Source organism: Saimiri boliviensis, chromosome 2, assembly GCF_048565385.1.
Source record: "Saimiri boliviensis isolate mSaiBol1 chromosome 2, mSaiBol1.pri, whole genome shotgun sequence".
Taxonomy (NCBI): domain Eukaryota; kingdom Metazoa; phylum Chordata; class Mammalia; order Primates; family Cebidae; genus Saimiri; species Saimiri boliviensis.
In genome coordinates, this window is record NC_133450.1 from 98,514,493 (window position 1) to 98,532,827 (window position 18,335).

The 18,335-nt window shown below is 37.4% G+C and overlaps 1 protein-coding gene across 1 annotated transcript in view; it reads left to right on the forward strand.

The window, feature by feature from the left end:
* SAV1 (salvador family WW domain containing protein 1) overlaps positions 1-18,335 on the forward strand; it is a 36,084-nt gene that overhangs the window by 11,046 nt on the left and 6,703 nt on the right. The window contains exon 3 of the mRNA XM_003930538.4: positions 14,601-14,871. Within this exon, the coding sequence (XP_003930587.1) occupies positions 14,601-14,871 (271 nt within the window). The remainder of the gene's footprint in view (positions 1-14,600; positions 14,872-18,335) is intronic.

Consider the following 18,335-nt stretch of genomic DNA (forward strand, 5'->3'; position numbering starts at 1 on the left):
TGTTTGAAAACATTTTTAAACATTTAAAGATTACTAAAGTAATGAGGATACAAAAATCAAACTGAAAAGTATGGGCTTTACCCAAAAATACTGGATTTGCAATTATTCTGGTAATGTGTAAATATTTGTGTAACCAGAATCTTTTGTAGGGGGCAGTGTTGATAATCTTTAGAGACACCACCTTGTTTGTAATTATTTTGCAGACAAAGAGAGAAAGCAGATGGCTGGGCTTAATACTTAGATCTCTACCAACATCTTGATTATGTGCAGTATCCATTACTATGGACCCTGTGGAACTTTATTAGAGCTCTAGATCCATTTTATTGTCTGTAGCCACTACAAAATTTGGAAACCAGCCTATTTGAGTTTTATCCATAATGGTAGGTCTCATAAATATGTCTGGTTGTCTGAGATTAAGTTTTTTGGCACATCTACTGAAAGCGTGATAGAGAAAATAATACTTTATCTGTGTCTTTGACTGTCATATGTTTACTGTATGAATGTTTTACTTAATAGAAGGTGTTTGTGCAGTTAATTCTTGCAAATAGAATCTGTTTTGAGGATTAATTAATAATACAGTTTGTTACTTTCAAGGACTAATTGAAATTATGGAAAGCTAATTTTGTTCTTGTCACTCAGAAACCAAAGTTCTCATTTTTCCCACTGATTTGGTTCCTAATTGGCGGCTTGCTTTTTCTTTTACTAGTGGAAGTCATATTTTTCTTTAAAGAATAAATAACAGTTGATTTTTTGTTGCTAAGATTACATGGTCAGTAGTAGGTTTGTCATTTGACCTTATACCACTTGTGTGACCACTGGTAAAATAATTCACTTGAACCCCTTTTCTCATCTGTAAATTGGTGGTAATAGTACTACCTCTCAGAGCAGTTTTGACTATGAAGTAGGTAAAGGGCTGGGGATAGAATGCACATCCATAACTGTTTGCACATTTCCTTTGTAAAAATGAGTGTTTTGTGTTCTTTTGGACTTTCCCCACTTGACTTGGTATATTGGTTTTTGAAGTTTTCAGCTTTCTGGCTAACTCAGACTGGAGGAATGATGTATTAGAGCTTGACATAACTAACTAACTTACCTTCTTACTTCCTTACTTATTTATTCATTTTAAATAGGGTTGCCTTTGTTGCCCAGGGTGGAGTGCAATGGCACGATCTCGGCTCACTGCAACCTCAGTCTCCCGGGTTCAAGCTATTCTCCTGCCTCAGCCTCCCAAGTAGTTGGGATTACAGGCATGCACCACCACACCTGGCTAATTTTTTTTTTTTTTTTTTTTTGTATCTAGTAGAGATGGGGTTTCACCATGTTAGTCAGGCTGCTCTTGAACTCCTGACCTCAGGTGATCCACCCACCTCACCTTCCAAAGTGCTGGGATTACAAGTATATGCCAGTGGGCCCAGCCCAGCTTTTTTATTTTTATGTTTTTCTTTTTTTAATCTGCTAGACCTGTTTTATTACTATTAATGCTTTATGCTTTAGACCAGTAGTTTGCATTATTTTGTACTGTACATTTATCTCAAATTTTACAAAATTATCCCAAATCATAATTTGAAAAAAAAAAATTGCACTTTCAGAAAATACAGCTGGTTTAATGTTTTGAAATTATTAATAGATACCTCTAAAAAGTTTAAGAATCATGCCTTTTAGAGGGCATTTGGGTTTTATTTATTTATTTATTTATTTATTTATTTATTTATTTATTTTTGCGGGATAGCCTGTCATTCTGTCGCCCAGGCTGGAGTGCAGTGGGTAATCTCCATTCACTGATCCTCTGCCTTCTGGATTAAAGCGATTGTCCTGCCTCAACCTCCCGACTAGCTGGGACTACAGGCACGTGCCACCAGGGCATTGGGGTTTTATAATAGTGCTGGTAAAACTGATGCGCCTATTTGCAACTTTGGGTACTTATGGCTCCCTTATCAAATTGTCAGGCTTTAAAAATAAGAGTTTTTACAGAGAGGTCTTTGAACTTCCTCTAATATGAATTGCAGATTTATACTTCTAATATGGTTTTTGGTGCCTAATGTTTAAATGTAAAAATACATGTGGTTCTAGATTTAGGCAAGTTCAGTACATATATGGAAATATGGGTTTTCTAAATAGATGAAATTGCCACAAACTTTAATGTTCCCTAAACCTGTAGAATTTTTGATTGCTATAAAAGCTTTTGTTTTTAGGCTGGGTGTTGTGGCTCACACCTGTAATCCTAGCACTTTGGGAGGCCAAGGCGGGCGGATCACCTGAGGTCAAGAGTTCAATACCAGCCTCACTAACATGGTAAAACCCCGTGTTTAAAACATGCCAGGCATGATGGCAGACACCTGTAATCCTAGCTACTCGGGAGGCAGAGGCAGGAGAATCGCTTGAACCTAGGAGGTGGAGATTGTAGTGAGCCAAGATTGTACCACAGTACTCTAGCCTGGCTGACAAAGCTATACTCCATCTTAAAAAAAGAAAAGAAAAGAAAAGCTTTTATTTTTAATAATGCTGTATTTAGAAATTTATTTCTATTAGATATTTCCTGAGGGTACCTCTGTTAGCCAAAATATTATGGCTTTTGGCCGGGCACGGTGGCTCAAGCCTGTAATCCCAGCACTTTGGGAGGCCAAGGCGGGTGGATCACAAGGTCGAGAGATTGAGGCCAACCTGGTCAACATGGTGAAACCCTGTCTCTACTAAAAATACAAAAAATTAGCTGGGCATGGTGGCGCGTGCCTATAATCCCAGCTACTCAGGAGGCTGAGGCAGGAGAATTGCCTGAACCCAGGAGGTGGAGGTTGCAGTGAGCCGAGATCGCGCCATTGCACTCCAGCCTGGGTGACAAGAGCAAAAACTCCGTCTCAAAAAAAAAAAAAAAAAAAAAATTATGGCTTTTATAAATAACTCAATATAAATACACTGAATTGACTGTACATTAAAAAATTGTTACGTTGTTATTCTTCATTTTAACTGTAGAGCATTTTTAAAATAATGAACATATCAGAGTATAAAGTAATTGTGTGTTTCTACATGTGATCTTAAAGTCATTTTCCGTGTACATGTGTTTCATACATTGGCCTCTTTTTGTTTAAATATGTTTAAGTACTGAAGTTGCTTAAGTCATACATGTTAAACCTTCAATTAGAGTTTAATAGAAGCTTAAGTCAGTTCTACCAAAAGCCTTGTTTTCTTCTGTTCTATTGTCACTATCTTTAAAAAAAATTATATATTAGCTTTCTTTTGTATTTTTTGTATTTTTAGTAGAGATTGAGTTTAACCATGTTGCCCAGGCTGGTCAAACTCCCAAGCTCAAGCCGTCTGCCCGCCTTGGCCTCCAAAAGAGCTGGGATTACAGGCATGTGCCACAGCACCCAGTCTGGATCATTGTCACCAAAATCCTTGTTAGTTTTGTTCTGTTCTATTGTCACTATCTTTTTAAAAATTATATGTTAGCTTTCTTTTCAAAGGGTACTGAACAAGGGTGATCTTTAGTCTGTTTTTGTTCTTGCATCCTTTTTGCCAGAATACTTCATAGATAATGTTGTATACATTCTATTGCTTAAGTTCCAGTGACATATAATGACTGATATGTCTTCCTGTGATGTTAAGATGCAATCATGGGTACAGATGTCAGCTTGATTCATCCATCATGAAGTTCTTCATAAGCCTTTCACCTATTACTGGTTTTTAGCAGCCATTAATGATCATTGGCTAGCACTATTACAGGAACACCTCATTTTATTTGCTTTGCTCTATTGTGTTTCCCAGATACTATGTTTTTTACAAATTGAAGGTTTGTGGCAGTCCTGTGTTAAGCAAGTCTGTTGGTGTCATTTTTCCGACAGCACATGCTCATGTCTTTGTTTGATATCTTGGTAATTCTCGCAGTATTTCAGACTTTTTTCATTTCTGCCTGTTACGGTGATCTGTGGTCAGTGATTGCTGATGTTACTATTGTAATTGTTTTGGGGCACCACAAGGAATTGCACTCATATGTGAAACTAAACTAAAGTTAGAAATGGAGCCTGATAATGTGACTGAATTGCTGCTGTCTCATGATAAAACTTGAGCAGATGAGGAGTTGCTTCTTATGGATAAGCAAAGAAAGTGGCTTCTTGAAATAGAATATACTCATGGTGAAGAAGCTGTAAATATTGTTGAAATGACTAATTTAGGATATTAAATTTAGTTGATAAAAGTAACAGAGGAATTTGAGAGGATTGGCGCCAGTTCGAAAGAAATGCTACGGTGGGTAAAATGCTATGAAATAGCATCACATGCTACAGAAAAATCTTTCATGAAAGCAAAAGTCTATTGATGGAGCAAACTTCGTTGTTGTCTTTAAGAAACTGCCACAGCTACCCCAACCTTCAAACACCACCACCCTGCAGTCAGCAGCCATCAATATGGAGACAGCACCCTCCACCAGCAACAAGATGCTGTGAACTGACTAAAGGCTCAGATAATCATCAACTTTTTTTTTTTTAGCAGTGAATTAATTTTTTATTAAGATCTGTACTTTTTAAAAAAGATATAATGCTATTGCACACTTAATGGAGTACAGTATATTGTAAAGGTAACATATTCACTGGGAAACAATGAAATTCATATAACTCACTTTATTGCAATATTCACGTTATTGCAGTGATCTGGAACCAAACCTAAAATATCTCCAAAGTATGTTTGTATTCCATTAAGTATTGCAAATTGTGATACTTGAATTCTGTCATTTCTTCTGTATTTATTAGTTGGAATATTATAATTAAGGACTTTATCAATGATGTGGTTGCTGTTCACATAGGAAAGATGAGTTAAATGCTAGATCTTTTCCTTTGTTTGATGTTTGAGAACAATGAATTGATACCCTAGCTGCCTACGAAAGTAACCATGAACTCATGGATTTTTTTTTTTTAACTCCAAGCTTTATTTGGATTTTATCTTTTTTTTTTTTTTTAATTAATGTTCATTTTCTGTTCTAGGATTCATTCCAGAGTGTACTGCATTGCACTTAATTATATATTTTTAGTCTTCTTTAATCAATGCTAGTTTCTCAGTTTTTTGTTTTTTATGACCCTGACAGTTTTGAGGAGTATAAAATGTTTTGTAGATTATACCTCAATTTTTTTTTTTTTTTTTTTTTTTTTTAAGACAGTCTTGCTCTGTCACCCAGGCTGGAGTGCAGTGGCGCTGTCTTGGCTCACTGCAACCTCCGCCACCCAAGTTCAAGCAATTCTTCTGCCTCAGCCTCCTGAGTTGCTGGAATCACAGGTGCCCGCCACCACGCCCAGCTAATTTTTGTATATTTTAGTAGAGATGAGGTTTCGCTATGTTGGCCAGGCTGGCCTCAAACTGCTAACCTCAGGTGATCCACCCACCTTGGCCTCCCAAAGTGCCGGGATCACAGGCATGAGCCACCACACCAGGTCTTTTTTTTTTTCCATTTCAAAAAAAAGTCTTGATGTTTTTCTCTTGTTCCCTTTTATCCTGTGTTTTCCCTGACCATTTCTTCAAGATGAACTGGTAGATTTTAAGATTTTTAAGAGTCATGTTTTAATTATTCGTGTGGTAATTCCTTTTGATGTTTAAATTGTTCCTTCTTTGGTGGCAGGGGCCCCTTCAAGGTTGGTTCCTTTTTTTTTTTTTTTTTTTTTTTTGAGACGGAGTTTCGCTCTTGTTACCCAGGCTGGAGTGCAATGGCGCGATCTCGGCTCACCGCAACCTCCGCCTCCTGGGTTCAGGCAATTCTCCTGCCTCAGCCTCCTGAGTAGCTGGGATTACAGGCACGCACCACCACGCCCAGCTAGTTTTTTGTATTTTTAGTAGAGACAGGGTTTCACCATGTTGACCAGGATGGTCTTGATCTCTCGACCTCGTGATCCACCCGCCTCGGCCTCCCAAAGTGCTGGGATTACAGGCTTGAGCCACCGCGCCCGTCCTTGGTTGGTTCCTTTTTTTTTCTCTTCACATTCTAATGTGACTAGATGTTTCAGGCTCATATTGTGCATTTTCTGCCTCAGTGCTGGACTCAACCATTTACCTAAGGATCCCTGGTTCCTTTCGATGGGGTAGTAGTATTCAGGGATCGCACACCTGTACTCATTGCTGTTTGGTGGGTTAATGCATGTAGACCTTTTTGATGGATATGTCTAGGTAATATGTTTTGTTGCTTTCTGGAAATAGAAATTCATTATGAGTTCATATTGTTTGCAGTTTAAGATTTACAAGTTTTTACTTTTTAAAAAATGTTTAATTATGATAAAATACACATAACAATTTACCATCTTAACAATTGTTTCTTTTTTTTTTTTTTTTTTTTTGAGACGGAGTTTCTCTCTTGTTACCCAGGCTGGAGTGCAATGGCGCGATCTCGGCTCACCGCAACCTCCGCCTCCTGGGTTCAGGCAATTCTCCTGCCTCAGCCTCCTGAGTAGCTGGGATTACAGGCACACACCACCATGCCCAGCTAGTTTTTTGTATTTTTAGTAGAGACAGAGTTTCACCATGTTGACCAGAATGGTCTCGATCTCTCGACCTCGTGATCCACCCGCCTCGGCCTCCCAAAGTGCTGGGATTACAGGCTTGAGCCACCGCGCCCAGCCAACAATTGTTAAGTGTACAGTTTGGTGGCACTAAGTACATTCACATTAAGCTACCTTCTTTTTGCCTTATATTTTTATTTTTTTTCTCATGCTGAAAATCTTGGTTCCCGTTGATAATTACATAACTATTCATTTGCTTTATCTATAGCATAACTAGCTTTAAAAATACTATCATTGACAATATGATTACTGAATAAAACAAGATTTCTTTCTTTTTTTTTTTTTTTTTAAATTTGAGATGGAGTCTCGCTCTGTTGCCCGGGCTGGAGTGCAGTGGCACAATCTCAGTTCACTGCAACTTCTGCCTCCCAGGTTCAAGCAATTCTCCTGCCTCAGCCTCCCAAGTCTCTAGCACTGCAGGCACGTGCCGCCATGCACCACTAATGTTTTGTATTTTTAATAGAGACAGTGTTTCACCACGTTAGCTAGGATGGTCTAGATCTCCTGACCTTGTGATCTGCCTGCCCCAGCTTCCCAAAGTGCTGAGATAATAGGCATCAGCCAGCATACCCAGCCTGTAGTTTGTTTTTTAAATTTAGGATATTTCCTGATCAGGAAGTACAATTTATTGTGTTGAAAATTCTCTTTAGTCTGAACACAGGGGTGCATTCCTGTAATCCCAGCACACTGGGAGGCCATAATGGGAGGAATGCTTGAGTGTAAGAATTTTGAGACCAGCCTGGGCAACATAGTGAGACCCTGTCTTTACAAAAAAATTTAAAAAAGGATTAGTCAGGCTTGGTGGTGTGTGCCTGTAGTCCCACCTACTGAGGAGGCTGAAGTGAGAGGATTGCTTGAGCCCGTGAGGTCGAGCCTGCAGTGAGCCATGATTATGCCACTGCACTCCAGCCTGGGTGATAGAGTGAGACCCTGTCTTAAAAATAAATAAATAACAATAAATAATAAAATTCACTTTGAACAGTTTTTTTGTAGTATGCTTTGGCTACTTGATGCACACTTAGATTTGTTTTGCTTCATTTTGTTTTTACTTTTCAGGGATTGGTTTTTCTAAATTTTGATTTAATTTTGTTTGGAAGTTACACAGGATATTTAAAAGATTGCAAAATCAAAACTGTAAAACAGAGTACATTTAGAAAATTAGTTCTATCCCTGTTCTCTTCTACATTTCCTTCTTCCCCCCTGTAAATATCAATTTCATTAATTTTTGTTATATACTTCATTGCAACATTTTATAAAAATACATGCAAATACATATATATAATATGTATTCATATTCTTCTCTTTCATTCATATATATATATATATATATATATATATATATATATATATATATATATAGTAGTAGGTCTTTCTACCTGTAAAAAACATTACTCCCAAACTCACTGGCATAAAACAATAAACATTGGTTATTTCAGTTCCTGTGGGTCTGGATTTTGGAAGTGGCTTAGCCAGGTCATTCTGACTCAGGATCTCTCATAAGTTGCAGTCCATGTATCAGCTGGGGCTGCAGTTATCTGAAGGTTTTGCCAGGGCTGAAATAACCATATTTCTTTTTTTTTGCAGGGAGACAGGGTGAGACAGAGTCTCTGTCACCCAGGCAGGGGTGCAATGGCACAGTCTTGGCCCACTGCATCTTCTATCCTCCAGGTTCAAGTGTTCTCCTGCCTCAGCCTCCCAAGTAGCTGGTACTACAGGCATGTCCTGCCACGCCCAGCTAATATTTGTAATTTTAGTAGAGACAGGGTTTTGCCATGTTGGCCAGGCTGGTCTCAAACTCCTCACCTCAGGTGATCTACCCACCTTGGCCTCCCAAAGTGTTGGGATTACAGGTGTGAACCCCTGCGCACAGCCAAAAGATCCACTTTTTTTTTTTTTTTTTTAACACGGGGTTTCACCATGTTGGTCAGGCTGGTTTTGAACTCCCAACCTCAGGTGATCCGCCCGCCTTGGCCTCCAAAGTGCTTGGATTACAGGCATGAGCCACCATGCCCAGCCGAAAGATCCACTTCTAAGTACAGTCACAAGGCTGTTAGCAGGAGACTTCAGTTCCTTACTACGTGGAGGCCACAATTCCTCACGACGTGGGCTTCTCATGATATGGTATCTGGTTTCCCCCAGAGTGACTGATGAGAGAGCAAGTACTCTTGACCAGGACAGAAGCTGCACAGTCTTTTATATCCTAATCTCACAAGTCACACCCCATCCTTTCTGCCATGAACTATTGGTCACACAGACAAGGGTGTGAATACCAGGAGGATGGAGATAATTGGGACCCAGGGCCACTTTATTGGCTGGCTGCTACATATGTATATATATATATATGGTTGTATACTATCCAGACTCTTGTTTTATTTATTTATTTTTTTCTGAGATGAAGTTTCATTCTTGTTGCCCAGGCTGGAGTGCAAGGGTGCAGTCTCGGCTCACTGCAGCCTCCACCTCCCATGTTCAAGTGATTCTGTTGCCTCAACTTCCTGAGTAGCTGGGGCTACAGGCATGTACCACTACACCTGGCTAGTTTTTGTATTTTTAGCAGAGACAGGGTTTCTTCATGTTGGTCAGTCTGGTCTTGAACTCTCGACCTCAGGTTATCTGCCTTCTTTGCCTCCCAAAGTGCTGCGATTACCGGCATGAGCCACCGCACCGGCCCTTATCTTGTTTTGTTTTGTTTTGTTTTTTTCTCACTTAATCCCAAATCTTACTCCAGGGCAATAAATAGACATCATCTTTATTCATGTTTTCAGCTTTATAGTATAGTACTCTGCTCTGTGTGTGTAATAGTTTGTCATCCAGTTTGCTGTTAGTGGATATTTGGTTGATTTCTAGCCTTTTGCTACTATAGATGTTGCTGCAGTGACTAGCCTTATGCGTATGCGTTACATTTTGTATTTAAATACAGTTTCTTAAACCACCTGCCCGTAACCTGTATTTATCCATAAACTTACATATCCTTCTTTAGAATCTGGGTTTGAATTGATGCATTTACCTTAATTTTAAAGTTTCTTCTAAATCACCTTTTGTCACTGGGGTCTTTTTCATATGCCTTTCCTTAGAGGTAAACTTGATGTTTTCATTTTGTCTTAGTTTCCAGCCAACTGTAATTTTAAAAGCTCTTCAAAATCGGCTGGGAACTTTTGACTAATAGATGTTTTGCTCTGGCATGGTACTCCTTCACACTTCAGTGGTCACCCAGTCCGTCTTATTTTGACCATTCTGAGATATTCTAAGTTTGGCAGTTAGGGCCTTGGGTTGACTGGCAGTCTTCTGTTAACACACTAACTTTTCATTTAAATGCTGTATCTTTGTACCATTAAGGGACAAGGATTCAAATTTATGGTAAAATTTTGTCTGGGGTGCAACCATTACAAATAATGAGGAGTACTAATAGTATGAACCAGGTACTGTCTTCCTAGGACTGTGTTTGAACATGTACCAGCAATGATAATACATCTGTATTTGCTGTCTAGTGTGGCTAACAAATTTATTCTCTTGATTGCAAAAAACATCATCGTTTCAGAACTAGTAAAATGTAGGAGAGAAAGAGGCAAAATAAGTCCAAAAATCAAGGAAGGTACTTACACAGTTTCTGTCTCACTGATGTATGTGTCTCTTCCGCAAATACCACACACTGTATTTATTACTCCAGCTTATTTATTGAACACTCCCTATGTGCCTTTCTCTGTGTAGACACTTTCTAGAGTCTGGAGATAGCGCTGTGAATAAAACAAAGATTCCTGTCCTAAGAATCTTCCTTGTGGGATTCTTGTAGGATAATAAACAAACTAAAATTATGTAATAAGCTAAAAGGCTAAAGTGCTTTTTAAAAAAAAGGAAAATGGTAAGTAGAATCTCAGGAGATGTAGATTGCAATAGTAAGAATAAGCTTCATTGAGACATTTGAGAAGAGGCTGGAAGAGGGTGAGAGTGAGCCAAGAGGATCTGAAGGAAGAATGTGCTAGGGAGAATAAACAGCCAGTGCCTGTCATGTTTGAGAACAGCATCCAGGAGGTAAGTATAGCTGAAACAGAGTGAACTAGGGGTTAAAAAAAAAAAAAATAGCAGCTTAAGGCTGGGCGTGGTGGCTCACGCCTGTAGCCCCAGCACTTTGGGAGGCCAAGGCGGGCAGATCACAAGATCAAGAGATCAAGCCCAGCCTGACCAATAAGGTGAAACCCCGTCTTTACTAAAAATACAAAAATTAGTTGGGCATGGCAGTGTGTGCTTGTAATCCCAGCTACTCAGGAGGCTGAGACAGGAGAATTGCCTGAACCTGGGAGGCAGAGGTTGCAGGGAGCTGAGATCGCACCACTAAATTCCAGCCTGGGTGACAGAGCGAGACTCTGTCTCAAAAAATAAAAAAGGGGGCAGCTTAAGTCAGAGAAGAAATGGAGGTCTGATCATTATTAGGGCTTCATATTGGAAATTACACAAGAGATAACTTTTATCAAGTAATGAGACATTAAAGATAACTTGTACCAAATATCAAGGAGAATAATTACTGAGCTCAGCCATATTGAACCAAATAAATACTTCTTGTTTAGCCACTGAGTTTCAGGGTGACTTGTTATACATATGCTATTGGTATTCTTGTGTGAAAATAAATGTATACAGCCAGATTATTCTTGTAAAAAATATAGTAAACTTTTTTTCAAGTTACACAGTTCTGTGTAATAACGTATAAATTCATGCAATGACTGCACAATGAGAATACAGAACATTTCTATCACCCTCCAAAATTCCCTAATGTTGTCCTCTTATAGTCAACTCCTGTCTTGTCACCCCCAGTTCCTAGCAATCACTGTTTTCTGTCCCAGTAGTTTTGCCTTTTCAAGAATCTCATAAAAATTGACTCGTACAATTTGTAGCCACTTGAGACTGACTGCTTTCCCTCAACGTGATACTTCTGAGATTCATCTTTGAGATTCTTGCATATATGGATAATTATTTCCATTTTGTTCAGATTTCACTGTACATTTGTATCAGTTTCTTTATCCATTCTGTCAAAAGTCGTGTGTGTCCACTTTGGGGCAAATATGAATACAGTCATTGTAAATATCCATTAGTAGGATTTTGTGTGAAGATGACTTCTTATTTCTCTAGGGTAAATATTTGGGAATGTGATTGCTGTAGTATATGAATAGCATATGTTTAACTTTATAAGAAATTGCTAAGCTGTTCTCCAGAGTGACTGTAGCATTTTGCATTTGCACCAGCAGTATATGGGCATCCCAATTGTTCTGTATCCGCATAAGAACTTGTATTGTCAGGTTTCGTTTGTTTCTTTTTGGCTATTTTCATAGATGTGTATTGTCATTTCATTATGGTTTTAATTTGCAGTTCTCTCATGGCTAATTATGATCCTGAGCATTTTTTTCATGTGCTGTTTACCATCAATGTGTTGTCTTTGGTGAAGTGCCTGTTAAAAATTCTTACCCATTTTTTTTTAACTGGGTTGTTTTCTTCTTCTGTTTTTGTTTTTGTTTTGAGAGAAGGAGTTTCACTCTGTTGCACAGACGGGAGTGTAGTAGCTTTTCCAGGCGTGATGATAGTGCGCCACAGCCCTGAAGTCTTGGGCTCAAGTAACCTTCCTACCTCAGGTTCCTAAGTACGTTTAACTACAGGTTTGTGTCAGTGTGCCAGGCTCATGGTTGTTTTCTTAATGCTGAGTTTTGAGAGTTCTTCATATATTCTAGGTCAAAGTTTTTTGGCTAATACATGATTTGCAAATATTTTTCTCCTAGTTTACAGCTTGATTTTCTTTCTCTTAGTGTCTTTCACAAACGTTTTTAATCTTGACAGTTCAATTTAGTCAATATTTTTTCTTTATGAGTTGAACTTTTAGTATCATGGTAAAAAAAAATCTTTTAAGCTAAAAAAAATTCCACTTTTTTCTTATAAAAGCTTTATAGTTTTACATTTAGATATATGATCCATTTCGAATTAATTTGTGTAAAAGGTGGAGGTATAGATTGTGATTAGGTTTTTTGCATATGGACATCCAGTTGTTGCCACGTCATTTGTTGGAAAAACTAACCTTTCCCCACTATTGCCCTTTCACCTTTATAAAAATCAGTTGACCATGTCTGTGTGGGTGTGATTCTGCACTCTGGTTCCATTTATCTATTTGTCTGTTCTTTTGACAATACCACAGTCTTGATTACTGTAGCTTTATAGTAAGCCTTAAAAATCAGGTATTGTGAGTCCTTAAACTTTATCCTTTTTAAAAAAAAAATTGTTTTGGCTACTCTAGTTCTTTTGCTTTTCAGTATACATTTTAAAGTCTGTCTAACAACTATCGGTATCTACAGAAACTTGGAATTACTATTTTTTGAGACGGAGTTTTGCTCTGTCAACTCAGGCTAGAGTGCAGTGGTCCAGTTTCAGCTCACTGTAACCTCTGCCTCCTGAGTTCAAGCAGTTCTCCCACCTCAGGCTCCCGAGTAGCTGGTATAACAGGTGCCTGTCACTGTGCCCAGCTACTTTTTGTATTTTTGGTAGAGACAGGGTTTCACCATCTTGATCATGCTGGTCTTGAACTCCTTACCTCGTGATCATCTGCCTCAGCCTTCCAAAGTGCTGTGATTACAGATGTGAGCCACTGCACCCGGCCAGTCCTTGGAATTTTTATTGGAATGACAGTAGTCTCCCTTTATCCATGGTTTGGCTTTCCACAGTTTCAGTTACCTCTGCAACTGCAGTCTGAAAATAGTTGAATACAGTACAATAAGATCTTTTAAGAGAGAGAGGGCGAGATCACATTCACCCAATTTTTATTATTTTATAATTATTCAATTTTATTGCTGTTAATTTCTTACTGTGCCTAATTTACAAGTTAAACTTTATCATAGATATATGTATATATAGGAAAAAAGATAGCATACACAGGGTTAGGTACTATCTGCAGTTTCAGGCATCTACTGGGGATCTTAGATTGGATCCCCCTGTGGATAAAGAGGGACTACCATACTTTAAACAAAACAATCATTTCAGAAGAACTGACATCTTAACTTTATGTTGAATCTTCCAATCCATTAACATGGTAGGTTTTATATTTCTTTAATCAGTGTTTTGTAGTTTTTACCATATGGATCCTGCACATGTTTGGTTAGATTTATATGTAAATGTCTGACTTTTTGGAGCTATTAAAAATGGTATTATCTCAGTAACTTTTTCTTTCCAGTCGTTGCTAGTTAATATATAAATATTTCATTGATTTTTATATGTTGACCTTACATCCTGCTATCTTAAACTTACTTAATAATTCTAGGGCACAGCCAGATTACATTTAAGTATTTATAAACTGGGAATGGTTTTACAAGTTCATTTTTGCTTTTTTTTAGAATGAAATTTCAAATCTTGAATTGGAAAATTTTCTTTTTCCCACTTTTCTTTCAGCTTTACTTACTTAAGTAGCTTTACTACTACAGGTTGATTATCCCTTATCTCAAAATGCTTAGGACCAGCAGTGTTTCAGATTTTTGATTTTTTAATTTTTATTTTGGAATATTTGTATATACATAATGAGATGTCTTGGGGAAGAGATCTCAAATCTGAACATGAAATTCATTGACGTTTCATATATACCTTTTATGCATAGCCTGAAGTTAATTTTATATAATATTTTAAATAATTTTGTGCATAAAACAAAGTTTTGACCGAATTTTCACTGTGATTCATCACATAAGGTCAAGTGTGGAATTTTTCATTTGTGGCATCATGTTGGCTGTCGAAGTTTCGGATTGGAGCATTTCAAATTTCAGATTCTTGGATTAGAGATGCTCAACCTGTAGTTAAATGTTTGTATGGCCTGTTGATGGAAGCATCAGCCAAAAAACCCTTCACTAATTTCAAAGTAAAATTCCTCCCCCTTTGTATAATTAAATGATGGTAATACTGACTAGTTTTATGAAAACCATCATAATGAACATATGAATTTAAACAAAGAGTACAATCAGGATAGTTAATGTTGTGACTTTCCTAGCTGGCACATTTTTTTGCATTAAATAATTGTTTGTTTCTTCTCTATCATTTTCTTTTTCTCCATAGGTATTGGGAGAGTTGCTGCTACATCTTTAGGAAATTTGGCTAACCATGGTTCTGAAGATTTACCCCTTCCTCCTGGCTGGTCTGTGGACTGGACAATGAGAGGAAGGAAATACTATATAGATCATAACACAAATACAACTCACTGGAGCCATCCTCTTGAGCGAGAAGGCCTTCCTCCGGGATGGGAGCGAGTTGAGTCATCAGAATTTGGAACCTATTATGTAGATCACACAAACAAGAAGGCTCAGTATAGGCATCCCTGTGCTCCTAGGTAGAGTATCAACTTTATTTTCAACTTTTTGTTTCAGGATTGTCTAGTCTTAGATTTTGGACTCATATTTTCATCCAAGAGAAAAGTATTCTAAAGCTTGAGATTTGAAAGCCTTGTATTTCAAAATTTACATTTTTCTTTGGACTTACATTTAGTGATAAATGACTTTAATACTTTTTAAAATACTTTTTAACCTCAAAAATAGGATCATTGTTCTTATGATCGGATTCTGCTATAATATACTACAATGTTTTATTATAGGTATCCAGAAGTTGAAATAATTAAAGCATCTGTCTTCTTACACTTAAATTTCTACAAATAATATGGACCTACCCCCTAAGTCAGAATATACTATTGAATTGCTGTTTTTACGCAATTTTAGACATAGTTGTATGTTCTGTTTCTTGCTATTACTAGGCAAGAAAGTGAAAATTGGGACTGGACAGAACATTCCAGATTTCTTTAATAAATGTAGCCAGTAATTCTTTGTGCTATTTTGATTGATATTGGGCCCGTAGTCCTGCTTTGTTGCCAGGCTTCAGCTCCGTGCTGCCTAATACTGTAGCCAGTTGTCACATATGGCTGTTGAGCACTTGAATGTGATTAATAAAAATTGAGATGTGCTGTAAGTGTAAATACAGACTGGATTTCAAAGTATATAAAAGCTAGCATTAGTTTAGTAATAATGAAGTTGCAAATATTTCAGATTAACCACATTTGAGCTTCAAAAGCTGAGCCACAAGATTAAAAATGAGTAAACCCATTTTGATAAATGTTGCTTAGTGTCATCTGACATAATACAGTTTTTTGGTTATAGTGGACATTGGTATTTTCTTAGATAAATACTAAACTATTTCACGCTAAAATAGTTATGAAAATACATTTTTGTATTATCACCTGGAAAACTAAGCTTTGTTGTTATTGTGTTGCTTTAATTATTTTACCTATTTGGATTAATTCAACTCTGAAAATCTGTTTTTTTCCATGATTCCATGTAGTGGTGCCCAATCAATGTTTATTCAACTACTGAGGTTGTTGTCTTTGAAAGAATCAAACCTGTGGTTATGGTTTGTGGTCATCAGGTGGCAGAGATCATTGCAGTCCAAATAACCAGATTTGAGAGCTTACTTTTCTGTTCATCATTGACATGGTTTGGCTCTGTGTCTCACCCAAATCTCATCTGAAACTGTAATCCCCAGGTGTTAAGGGAGGGATGTGGTGGGAGGTGATTGAATCATGGGGGTAGTTTCCCTCATGTTGTTCTCCTGGTAGTGAATGAGTTCTCATGAGATCTGATGGTTTACAAACGTAGCACTTCCCCTTTCTCCCTCTCTCTCCTGCCACCATGTAAAATGTGTCTTGCTTCCCCTTCGTGTTCTACCATGATTGTAAGTTTCCGGAGGCCTCCTAGCCATGTGGAACTGTGGATCAATTAAATCTCTTTCCTTTATAAATTACCTAGTCTCAGGTAGTTCTTTATAGTAGTGTGAAAATAGACTAATAACAATCATCATTAACCTTATGTTACAGAATTTTAATAGTTCCTTTAAAGCAGTTTCATAATTAATTAATTTCTTTCTCTCAGCAACTTGGTAGAAGTTGAAAGAGAGAAAATAAACGCTGCCCTTAAGCTCACATATGTAGTATTAATAACTGTCTGGTTGTCTATCTTAGGCTAATCCTGATACAGAATTCTTGATTTACATTAGGTTGTTTAATCCTGAGAACCACCACCTGTGGTATGAATTTATTATTCCACTCTTACAAGTATGGCTGAGGGTTAGAGAGTGGAGGAGTTTTGCCTACATTTACATAGGTTGTAAGTGTTAAAGCTGAGGTTCAAATCGAGGCATATCTGACTTCGAAGTCCCAATTCTTCCCCACCCCCAGTTGTACTATCAAATAATATTTTCCTTTGAACTTATTTAAGAAAGAAGAGTTAAATCAGTGCCATTTGCACATTGATCTTTTTAAATTGTTAGCCACAGAATAATCTAACCTTATTTTAATCCCAGTTTAGTGAACAGTGACCTTTTTAATTACACATCGTTTTCTCCCCATTGTGTGTGTGTGTGTGTGTGTGTGTGTATCACATTTTCTTTTTTTTCTTCCTTTTATTTTCAGTTCAGAGGTACATGTGAAGGTTCATAATTGCATGGCTTAGGGATTTGGTACAGATTATTTTATCACCCAGGTAATAAGCATAGTACCTGATAAGTAGTTTTTCAGTCCTCAGCCTTCTCCCATCCTCCACATGCAAGTAGGCCTCAATGTTTATTGTTCCCTTCTTTGTATCCATGTGTACTCAATGTTTAGTTCCTACCTATTAGCATGTGGTATTTGGTTTTCTCTTCCTGCATTAATTCACTTAGGATAATGGCCTCCAGTTTCATCAATGTTGCTGCAAAGGACATGATGTTCTTTTTTATGGCTGGGTAGTATTCCATGGTGTGTATGTACCACATTTTCTTTATCCACATTTATCCAGCCCACCAGTGATGAGCATTTAGGTTGATACCATGTCTTTGCTATTGTGAATAGTGCTGCATTTAACATATGCGTGCATATGTCTTTATAATAGAATGATTTCTATTCCTTTGGCTATATACCCAGTAATGGGACTGCTAGATTGAATGGTAGTTCTCAGTTCTTTGAGAAATCTCAAAACTGCTTTCCACTGTGGCTGAACTAATTTATATTCCCACCAGCAGTGTAGGCATTCACTTTTCTTTGCAACCATACCAGCATCTGTTATTTTTTGACTTTCTAATAATAGCCATTCTGACTGGTATGAAATAGTGTTTATTTCATTGTGGTTTTGATTTGCATTTCTCTAGTAATTAGTGATGTTTAACATTTTTTCATATGCTTGTTGGTCACATATACACATAAATCTTTATGTTTGAAGGCGCAGGGCCCTTTCTGTCTGAAATAGACCCTTTTGGCCTCCTAGAGCTTATTTATTAACCTTCAGGTGATTCAGTGCTTTCCTTAGCACTTTCACATATAATATGTGTTCACTACAGCATACACAGGCTGTTAGAACTAACTAAAACATGGTCTTTGCTTTTTTAATCTCTATGACTTAAAATAGGTCCTAATCAGCTCTAACTCCCATATGTTCTTTTAAGTTGGTAAAAGTTTAAAAGCTATCTACGTTTGATCAAGATATTGCAAACAGAGTACTCACTGCTGCCTCACTACATATCTCAAATTTTCAGCCTACAGGAGGAAGAAAACATTCTTTCTTGGAAACTGTCAACCTTTCTGATATGAATTTCCAGCTGATGACTATTTCTTGTGGGAATTTACTATTCTAGTTTTAAGTCTTTATAAAGGTTAAAACTTAGTCCCAGCTTTTTAATATCCTCCTTTGAACCTGTTTTTGAAAAGACTAAATACCAGCCAAAAGAAATACCTTAAAAATACATTATCTTTTAGGTGGCGTAAGTCAGTTTGGAGAG